The sequence below is a fragment of the Mus caroli genome, chromosome 7 (assembly GCF_900094665.2).
Source record: "Mus caroli chromosome 7, CAROLI_EIJ_v1.1, whole genome shotgun sequence".
Taxonomy (NCBI): Eukaryota; Metazoa; Chordata; class Mammalia; order Rodentia; family Muridae; genus Mus; species Mus caroli.
This window is the reverse complement of record NC_034576.1, coordinates 26,474,261-26,484,448: the sequence shown is the minus strand read 5'-3', so window position 1 is coordinate 26,484,448 and position 10,188 is coordinate 26,474,261. Positions and strand designations below refer to the sequence as shown.

At 50.0% G+C, this 10,188-nt stretch overlaps 1 protein-coding gene across 1 annotated transcript in view; it reads left to right on the top strand.

The window, feature by feature from the left end:
* Positions 1-3,577: 3,577 nt before the first annotated feature.
* Itpkc (inositol-trisphosphate 3-kinase C) overlaps positions 3,578-10,188 on the top strand; it is a 21,583-nt gene continuing 14,972 nt past the window's right edge. The window contains exon 1 of the mRNA XM_021167597.2: positions 3,578-4,843. Within this exon, the coding sequence (XP_021023256.1) occupies positions 3,707-4,843 (1,137 nt within the window). The 5' untranslated portion in view covers positions 3,578-3,706. The remainder of the gene's footprint in view (positions 4,844-10,188) is intronic.

Sequence of the window (10,188 nt, the reverse complement as noted above, 5' to 3'; positions counted from 1 at the left end):
GCTGTCTGGAATAGAAACAGCTGGTGGCTGGGACATCTTTCCCACAACTGAAGAGATGTGTTCCTCACGGCTCCCTACTATGGCTGTCTAGCCCCACCCCCTTTGTTGGGAAAGTCTGTCCCTTTACTGTGTGACCTCAGAAGAGCCCTCCTCCTTTTCTGGACCTCATGTTCTCTAACTTGTATGATGTATGAGGTGGGTTCCCGTATCTGACTTCTTATTAGCCTATGAAGAGATGACTCATCCTGAAACCTTGGGCCTGTGCTCAATGTCCCTCCAATGGGTGACTCAGTTTCAAGATTGAAAACACCTCCAGTCCTCTTCCAAGGGTGAGGGGCTGACTCAGGAGCTGCGGCTGCTTGCCATAAGGGACAGGCTGAAAAATCACCTCAGATGATAATCCCACAGGGCCACCGCTCACAGTGGCCTCGCACCACAAACTCCATGTACCTGAGTTCATTGCAGATGACATAAACAAGGGCAAGGAAAGGGTAGAACTTGAACTCAAAAGCTCTCCCTGGTACACTGGGATCATGAAGGCAGCCATGGTGGTGCATGTCTATAATCCCTGCATTTGGAAGACAGAAGCTGGGAAAGCAAGAATTTAAGGTTATCCTTGGTTTTGAGGCTAGACTGGGCTACATGAGACCCTACCTCAAAATAAATGAGAGGCAACCATAGAGCTGGAGGTATATGTCAGTGATACAGCATGTGTGAGCCCCGGCATTAGAAAACAAGAGGTATCAGTGGTGATGGCACAGGCCTTTAATCCCAGCAGCACTCAGGAGGCAGAGGCAGGAGGATCTCTGTGAGTTCCAGGACAGCCAAGAATACAGGGAAAGCCTATCTCACACACACACACCAACAAAAACCCATGGTGCTGGAGTCGGGGCTCAGCAGTTAAGAATACTTGCCTTTCTTCCAAAGGATCTGAGTTCAGTTCCTAGTGTCCAGGAAGCTTCAATCACCTGCAACCTCAGCTCCAGATCTGATGCCCCCTCCTGGTCGCCCAAGGCACCTGAATGCACCTGCCCAGGCACACATGTACACATACGTAATTAAAGAACCAACCAACCTTGAGGTAATGATCTAGTGTCAGAGCCTAGAACATAAGTCCTCTAGACATGAAATCATCTTCATTTATTTATTTAAAAATCCAAGACCCTGGGCTGGAGAGATGGCTCAGAGGTTAAGCGCACTGACTGCTCTTCCAGAGACCATCCCCAATGAGATCTGAAGCCCTCTTCTGCTGTGTCTGAAGTCAGCTACACTGTACTTATGTAAAATAATAAATAAATCCTTTTTAAAAAAAAATCCAGCTGGGTGTGGTGCAGCACGCCTTTAATCCCAGCACTTGGGAGGCAGAGGCATGCAGATTTCTGAGTTCGAGGCCAGCCTGGTGTACAAAGTGAGTTCCAGGACAGCCAGGGCTATATAGAGAAACCCTGTCTCGGAAAAAAAAAAAAAAAAAAATCCAAGACCTTGTGCCTATGTAAAACCCAGGCTCTGGTTTTTTGAGATTGGCCATCATGTAGGCCAGGTTGGTGTTGGGCTAGTGAAACATAAGAATGTCTTGTGTCTGCCTCCTGTGTAATATGATTATATGAGTGTGTCATCACCCATGGTTTAGACATGGGATTTCTTCATTGTTTTAAACATTGGAATTCTTTTCTTTAAGATTTATTTATTTATTTATTTATTTATTTATTTATTTTTGGTTTTTCGAGACAGGGTTTCTCTGTGTAGCCCTGGCTGTCCTGGCACTCACTTTGTAGACCAGGCTGGCCTCGAACTCAGAAATCCGCCTGCCTCTGCCTCCCGAGTGCTGGGATTAAAGGCGTGCACCACCACGCCCGGCTAAGATTTATTTATTATGTGTATACATTATAGCTGTCTTCAGACACACATCAGAAGAGGGCATCCGGTTTCATCACAGATGGTTGTGAGCCACCATGTGGTTGCTGGGAATTGAACTCAGGACCCCTGGAAGAGCAGTCAGTGCTCTTAACCGCTGAGTCATCTCTCCAGCCCTGAAATTCTTTCCTAAAAAGGTCTTACCTATGTATTTTATTATCATTGGAGGCAGGGTTTCTATATGTAGCTCTGGTTGACCTGGAACTGGCATAAATTCACAGAGATCTGTCTGCCTCTGTCCTGAGTACTGGGGATTAAAGGTGTGTGCCACCATGCCAGCCTTAAAAAGATTTAATTTTATGTATGTGGGTAATTTTGCCTGCAAATATGTCTGTGCATGCTATGTATGCCCTGAAGAAACCACAAGAGGGTGTTCAATGCCCTAGAATTGTGGTTAGAGATGATTGTGAACCCCCATTCAGGGTGCTAGAAACCAAACTCCCAATTCTTCATGAGAGCGACTAACTAACGGCTCTTAACTGCAAATCCATCTCTCCAGCCCTGGGACTGTTTTTGTTGTTTTTCTCTTTCTTTCTTTCTTTCTTTCTTTCTTTCTTTCGTTCGTTCGTTCGTTTGTTTGGTTTTTTTTTGTTTTTGTTTTTCAAGACAGGGTTTCTCGTTCGTTCGTTTGTTTGTTTTTGTTTTGTTTTGTTTTTCAAGACAGGGTTTCTCAGTATAGCCCCTGGCTGTCCTGGAACTCACTTAGTAGACCAAGCTGGCCTCAAACTCAGAAATCCGCCTGCCTCTGCCTCCCAAGCGCTGGGACTATAGGTGTGCGCCACCACCGCCGGCTTTTGTTGTTTTTCAAGATATGGTTTCTCTGTGTAATAGCCCTGGCTGTCCTAGAACTCACTTTGTAGATCAGGTTGGCCTTGAACTCACAGAGATCTGCCTGCCTTTGACTTATTAGAACAGTAATTAACGGTGTGGGGCACATACCCGGCTAGCCCTGGAATTCTTTGAAAACAAACACATATAAATTTATTTATCCACAAATCTTGCACTCTGCAGTCCTGGGCTCGAACTCAGGATATCAGATTTGGCTCCCCTTTTGTGTGTATTGGGGAGGAGGAGTGTTTGAGATGGGGGTCTATGTGGTCCAGGTTGGCCTAGAACTCATAGATCCGTTAGCCTCTGCCTCCAGAGTGCGGGTATAAAAAGCTGTACCATCAAGTTGTCTCCTCTGTGTGCGTGTGTGACTACCCCTGACTAGGAACTGGCCATGGAACTAAGGTTGACAACTCCTGAACCTCCAATCTCCATTTCCCAAGTGTTGGGATTGATTACAGGTTTGTACCACCATGCATCAGGCTTCTCACGGGAGATTTAGTGGAAGAGAAGGCAACTAACGGCTTGAGAATTGACTGCGGAAGCACTGAAACTTACGCCTATGGGGATGTCTCAAGTCTTTGGAAAGTCCATCTTGTCTCTGAATGTTGAATGAGTGCGTGGTTGAACTTGTTACTGGGGCGGAGTAAGTGATGTAGGGAAAGATCGCGGGGGCGCACGACCTAGACCCCGGCCAGCATCAGAAGCCAAGTGCTCTATCCCAGCGAGACACGCGGTGGCATCCGAGGCTCCGCCCCACACTCGTCAACTCGTCACATCCGGCGAGGGCCGTGTTTTGGGCTTTCCCTGGGAGGTGGAGTATCGGTTAACCCCTGCATAACCGAGCGGCCTGGAGCTCGGCGGGCCGGAACCGACGAGTTGGAGCTCCCCAGCCACACCCCTCGTAGGATTTAAAGGGGAAGGAGGGGCCGGACGGGCCGAAGCTAGGGCCCTGGGAGCGGGTATGAGGCGCTGCCCGTGCCGGGGGAGCCTGAGCGAGGCGGAGGCCGGCGCACTGCCAGCCGAGGCCCGCATGGGGCTGGAGGCGCTGCGAGGTGGGCGGCGGCGACAGCCGGGACTGCAGCGACCTGGGCCGGGAGCAGGTGGCCCGACCGGACGGCCGGAGGGGGGCGGTCCCCGGGCCTGGATCGAGGAGTCCAGCCTCCACTCCGAGGCGGAGAGGACCGACCTCGAGCCTGCGCCGTGTCCGAACGGTCCACAGGCAGAATCCTGTGGAGACGGACACGCGGAGTGCGAAGCAGCTGGCCTAGGAGTTGCGTCGGAGAAGCCCAGGCAAAATAAGGAGCTAGACGGGTCCAACCTCCAGACACATCCAAGAAAGAACAGCCCCCTGGCTGAGATGGAGATGGCCGGTTCCTGGACAGATGGCTTTCGAACTGATCTTCACAGATCTGACCTCCAGTCTCGGCCAAAGAGAGCCAGCCTCTGTACCCAACCAGGGTTTGATGAGTCCTGGACCGAACTGGACAGATCCGAGCTGTGGCAGACTCTGACAGAGAGGGACAACAAGCCCAGGGTTGATAACCTCCGGACCCACCATGGCGTGTCCAAACTCCAAACTCACCCAGTCTGCCCCTCACCAGAACCAAGTGCTGATTACTCCGGCAAAGAATTGTACGCGGATGGTTCCAGGACTCCACATGACACCGACGGCTTCTGGATAGAGTCCCAAACTGATGACTCTCTCAAAGGACCTAGTACTCAGACAGCCTGCAGACAGCCTGGAAGTGATGGTTTTTCAGCACAAGACACTGAGGGTGCCTTGATTCAACCTGGCACTGATGGCCCCCGGGATGACAGCGTTTTGGGGGAGTCCAATGGAAATGATCCATTAGATTTATCAGAGCCTGGAGAGTTGGTGACTAACCTGTGCTCCCACCTGGAGTGCAGCTCCCTGTGTCCTGTGCCCCGCCTTATCATCACCCCAGAGACTCCTGAACCTGAGGCCCAGCCGGTGGGACCCCAATCCCGGATTGAGGGGGGCACTGGCGGCTTCTCTTCTGCCTCCTCTTTTGATGAATCTGAGGATGACCTGGTGGCCGGGGGCGGAGGTACCAGCGATCCTGAGGACAGAGCTGGAGTGAGTAGGACCCGTTCTTCCCCAGAGTATGCCCCACCACCCCAAATCTCATGTCCTCCCATCCTTTTGCCTTGGCATAGAAAGCCCTCTTCCAGGTTACTCTTAGCCACCTGCCAGCAATTCCATCTCTCGCTCCCTCTTCCATTCACTGGTCACTTCCCGGTGACACCAGGTGACTAACCCATTTCATTAACCCCCTTCTCTTTGCTCTTTCATTTCTGTCTTTTCCTTTAACCCCTCTGTCACTAGTTCTTGGGAGCGGTCCGCAGTGGATGCCTAGGGATCTCTGAGATTGGGCCAGTGTGTGAGTCTAGGTGCACACATAATTTTACATAAAAGGTCTGAGGCTTCTGTTGACTCCTCCGCAGGAAGTCTGATGCCCAGCTCATAAGAATACCACCAGTAAGAGGCTGGAGAGATGGCTCAGCTCTAAGAGCACTGGCTGTTCTTCCAAAGGACCCAGGTTCAAATCCCAGCACCCATATGACAGTTCACAATTGTCTGTAACTCCAGTTCCAGAGGATCTGACACACCCCCACACAGACATACTTGGAGGCAAAACACCAATGTTAAAAACAAAATCTCAGATGTATTGGTTGAACCCCTGGCCTATTTGCCCCCTCCCCCCCATTTTCCTTTTATTTATTTATCTTCCTTAGATATTCTTCTGTGGCCCATCCTGGCCTCAGATTTTCTTTGTTACTGAGGCTGGCCTTGAACTGTTCATCCAGCCTCTGGGATTACAGACATATTCCACTGTGTTGTACCCCACCTCCCCATAAGATAGATTGGCTGTGTAGACCAGGCTGGCCTGCAGACTAGACTCCTGCTTGCTAAGATCACATCCTGCCTCTGCCTTTCAGGAATTACAGACAGGGTGTGCTACCATGCCACATTCATTTGCCCAAACTCACTATGAAGCAAGGCTGGCTTTGAACTTGCAGCCATCCCGCAGCCATCCCGATGCCGTAAGCCTTTTTAAAAAGATGTTTTTTTTTTTTTTACTTAGATTGATTTATTTTACGTGTATGTGTGTTTTGCCTGCATGTATATTATGTGTACTACCTGCATGGATGCCTGCTGCCTGGGAGGGTCAGAAGAGGGAGTCAGATCTCCTGGACCTGGAGTTACACCATTTTTGAGTGATGGGAATCAAACCTCAGCCCTCTACAAGAGCAACAAGCCATCTCTCCAGCTCCCCACCCCCAACCCTTCTCAAGGCTGAGCTTAACAGGCACGAGCCAGAGCCAAGGCAAGCTGCTGCTTCCAGCTTTCATTAGATCTTCAAAGGGCCAAATAGTCTGGATAGCCAGGTATCCAGCATGTATCTAAGTTAGCGAGCTGGTAACAGTTTTGCTACCTTGAGCTTTCCAAAGGCTGGGATGACAGGTATGAGCCAACCGGCCCAGCTTTCATGAACTGTTCAAAGGTGGGGAGGGGACTGCAGAGATGGCTCAGCAGTTAAGTGAACGGACTGCTCTTGTAGAAGACCACAGTTTGATATCCAGCATGGTGACTGCCTGTAACTCCACTTCCCTGGGACCCAAGGCCTCTGACTTCTGTGGGAACTTTCAGTCACAGAGACCTGCCTACACCCACACACATATTAAAATACAATCTTAAAAAAAGAAAAAAGTTCAGAGGGCAAAAAGGCTTAAGGATCCTCAGCCTAGCCAAGTATCCACCTTGTATCCAGGCTGGCCTTGAACTCGTGATAACAATCTTGATCTTGCCTCAGCCCTCCCTGTGGGGATTACAGGCATGAGCCAACAGTCTGGCTATTTCTAGCTTTTCTTTAGATACTCAAAGGGCAAGATGCTCACGGATCCTCAGCCTATCCAGGTACCCACCTAATCTCCTGTACTCCTTCGTTACCCAAGGGGCCCCTTCAGACTCTTATTTACATCTTCCACCTTTGCCCTCAGCCTGGGTGCGGCTCTCCCCTGGTGAATCAGAGGAGCAAGCAGGGCAGGTTCAGGGAGGGAGAGGCAGAGCAGACACAGGTGTGGAAAAGAGCCTCAGGTGGGTGCAGAGTCCATCTGGTTGCCAGCTCTTCTGTGTAGTCCTCCTTCTGGGCTCCGGCCCCTGGAGTCTACCTTGATCCCCTCCCCTCAGCTTGTGTACCTCCCTGTGGGACATGTTCACACATGTGGTCCCAGCTGTGAGAAACAGACCTGCCTAGACGCGTTAATGCCCACACAGAAGAGCCAGCCCTCTGGGGCATTGTGCCGTGGCTCTTCCCTGGGCCTGCCCTCCATCCTCTGGCCGGCTCTGCACCCCCGGGCCTGCCCTCCTGTCACCTGGCTGGCCCTGCACAGCTGAATGGGAACTGGATGACTAATAGCAACAGCAACATCCCCAGCTGCAACTGTCACACGCATGCTCCGCTACTTTGTTATTCTGCATGGCAGTCCTGTGACACATACACTGTTGTTGTCCCTTCTTATAGAAATCAGGGCACAAGAGATGGGCTCACTCATCCTATCCAAGGACATCACACACCTAAAGTTTAACCCCTACAAGCCACGTGGTGGTGCACACCTTTAATCCCATAGGCAGAGGCAGGTAGATGTGGTCTATACGGTGAGTTCCAGGCCAGCCAGAGCCATGACACAGTGAGACCCTGTCTAAAAACAAAATTTAACCCCTAGGCTTGATGCTATGGCTCACACTGTAATCCCAGCATCTGAGAGGCTGAAACGAAAGATTAACCTAAATTTGAAATGTACCTGAGTTACAGTATGACCTCCCCCCCCCCATGTATATATTCAAATATCAGAAGTGTCTGCCTAGATGCCTGCGTCCCTTCTCTTCCCTCCCTGCCCCTCCCTTCTTCCCTCCTCTTGTCTGTCTGTCTTTGAGCCTCATTAAGTGTTGCAGACAGGCTTGGAACTCGCTGTGTAGATGTAGCCCTGGCTGGTCTTGAACTTAAGGCAACAGTGCTGCCTCAGCCTCTTGAATGCTCCAATTACAACTGTGCTCCATCATGCTGTGGTAGTTTATATTTCTTTCTTTCTTTCTTTATTATATGTAAGTACACCATCCATAGCTGTCTTCAGACACTCCAGAAGAGGGCATCAGATCTCATTATGGATGGTTGTGAGCCACCATGTGGTTGGTGGGATTTTGAACTCAGGACCTTTGGGAGAGCAGTTGGTGCTCTTAACAGCTGAGCCATCTCTCCAGCCCCTAGTTTCTTTGCTTCACTGTGTTTATTTAGTGTATGGATGTGCACATGCCACAGTGTGCTCATGAAGGTCATGGGACAACTTGGGGAAGTTATTTCTCTCCTTTTACCATGTGGGATCCAGGGATCAAACCCAGGTAGTCTGGTTTGGCAGCAAGTACATTTATCTGCTGAGCCATCTTGCCAGCTGGGCTTTTACTTGCTTGCCTGCACATGTGTGTGTGTGTGTGTGTGTGTGTGTGTGTGTGTGCACTTCTGTTGAGCCTGAGGAATTGAATGGACCTAGGCCCTTGAGTGTGCTAGTCAGGCACTGTACTAATGAGCTATGTTCGCAATCCTCCTTTTCAGTGTTTACTTTCTTGAGACAGGCTTTTCCGACATTGCCCAGGTCTTGAACTTGGTGTGCAGGCTTGGATTTACCTTCTTCCTGTCTCAATCAGCCTCCCAAGTTGATTTAGGATTACAAGCCTGTAAATGGCGCTCACTTGCCTGCCCTCTCTCCATCCCTCCCCTCCTCCTTTTCTTCTCTGTCTATAACCATTTGTTTTTGGTTTGGTTTGGTTTGCTTATTTGGCTTCTTGAGATAAGAATTTCTCTATGTAGTGCTGGCTGTCCTGAAACTCTATAGACCAGGAGGCCTCGAACTCAGAAATCTGCTGCCTCTGACTCCTGGGGGATGAAAGGGGTGCGCTGCCACTGCCCAGCCCAGTTGTTTTGACACTGGGTCTCACTCTGTAGTCTAGGATGGCCAGAAACTTTTGGTCTTCCTGCCTCTGCGGCCCTAGTGCTGTGTGCCTTTGAGTCCCGGCAGCACTGGGAGATTAGTACTCTCATCTCATCTTTGTTTGTGATGGGGAAACTGAGGCACAGAAAGGCATCTTGTGCTTGGTATTGCCTAAGTCAGAGTAAAATCCATAGTTTTTTGACTTAGTTCTAGCTGAGTTCCAAACTTTCCATTTTAAGCCCTTTGGGCCTGCAGGTCTGGTTGACCTGCCTGCCTTCTTCCCAGGCCTCTTTGTCTTTCCAGAAGCCATGCTGTGCCAAACACTTCCTGAAGTCTTTGGGAACTTGAGGTTGTGTTCATACCCTCCTGTCTTCAGGCTTTGGTCGACCACCCTCTGCTGACTTGACTGTCCTGCTGCTAAGCCTGAGTGCACACTGTCCTGGCTCGCTGTTTTGCTATTTTCCTGCCTCCCCTTGTTCCTGCTGCTGATAGTCCCCAACTCCCTTCTCTTTTGAAATCACACCTGGCCATAGTGGCCTTGCTACTTGCCCCCTCCCTCCTGTTTGGGTTTGTTTGTTTGTTTGTTTGTATGTATGTGGCTGGCCTTGAACTGTAGTATGTTGCTTAAGGTGCCCTTAAACTCCTAATCCTCTGCTTACAGGTGTGCACCATTGCCTGGCCTTTTTTTTTTTTTTTTTTTTTTTTTTTGGTTTTTCGAGACAGGGTTTCTCTGTATAGCCCTGGCTGTCATGGAACTCACCCTGTTGGCCTTTCTTTTTATCATCCTGTTATGAACAGTAGTTATTTCCTAAGCCCCTGTGCTTTTCTGGGGATACTGGTGATCAAGGCATGACTCTTTACAGATGATCTTCTGTTTGTTTGCCTGCTTTTGTTTTTCCAGACAGGGTTTCTCTGTATAGCCCTGGTTGTCCTGGAACTCACTCTGTAGACCAGGCTGGCCTTGAACTCAGAAATCCGCCTGCCTCTGCCTCCCGAGTGCTGGGACTAAAGGCGTGCGCCACCACACCTGGCTCCAGATGATCTTCTGACACAGGATCTTACTATGTTATCCTCTCTGCCCTGGAACTTCTATGTAAACCAGACTGATCTAGAACTCACAGAGATCTGCCTTCCTCAAGACACTATGAGACTTCCAGGCTGGTGGGGAACACAGATGGATCTCCAGTCATTAGCAACTTGAGAGGGCAGGGCTGGGGTAATAGAAGCTTAGGGTGGTGAGAGTCCATAGTATACAGTTAGGCAGATGTAAGGTATCAAAGAGAACTTCCTGGAAGAGTGGGTGTGTGTGCTGAGACCTTGATAAACTATTCCCAGAAAGCCCAGATTAAGATAAAGGACTAGGTGTGTGGCTCAATGGAAGAGCCTCTGCCTAGAATCCCCCAGTGAGGGGCTGGGGGCGTGGCTCAGTGGTAG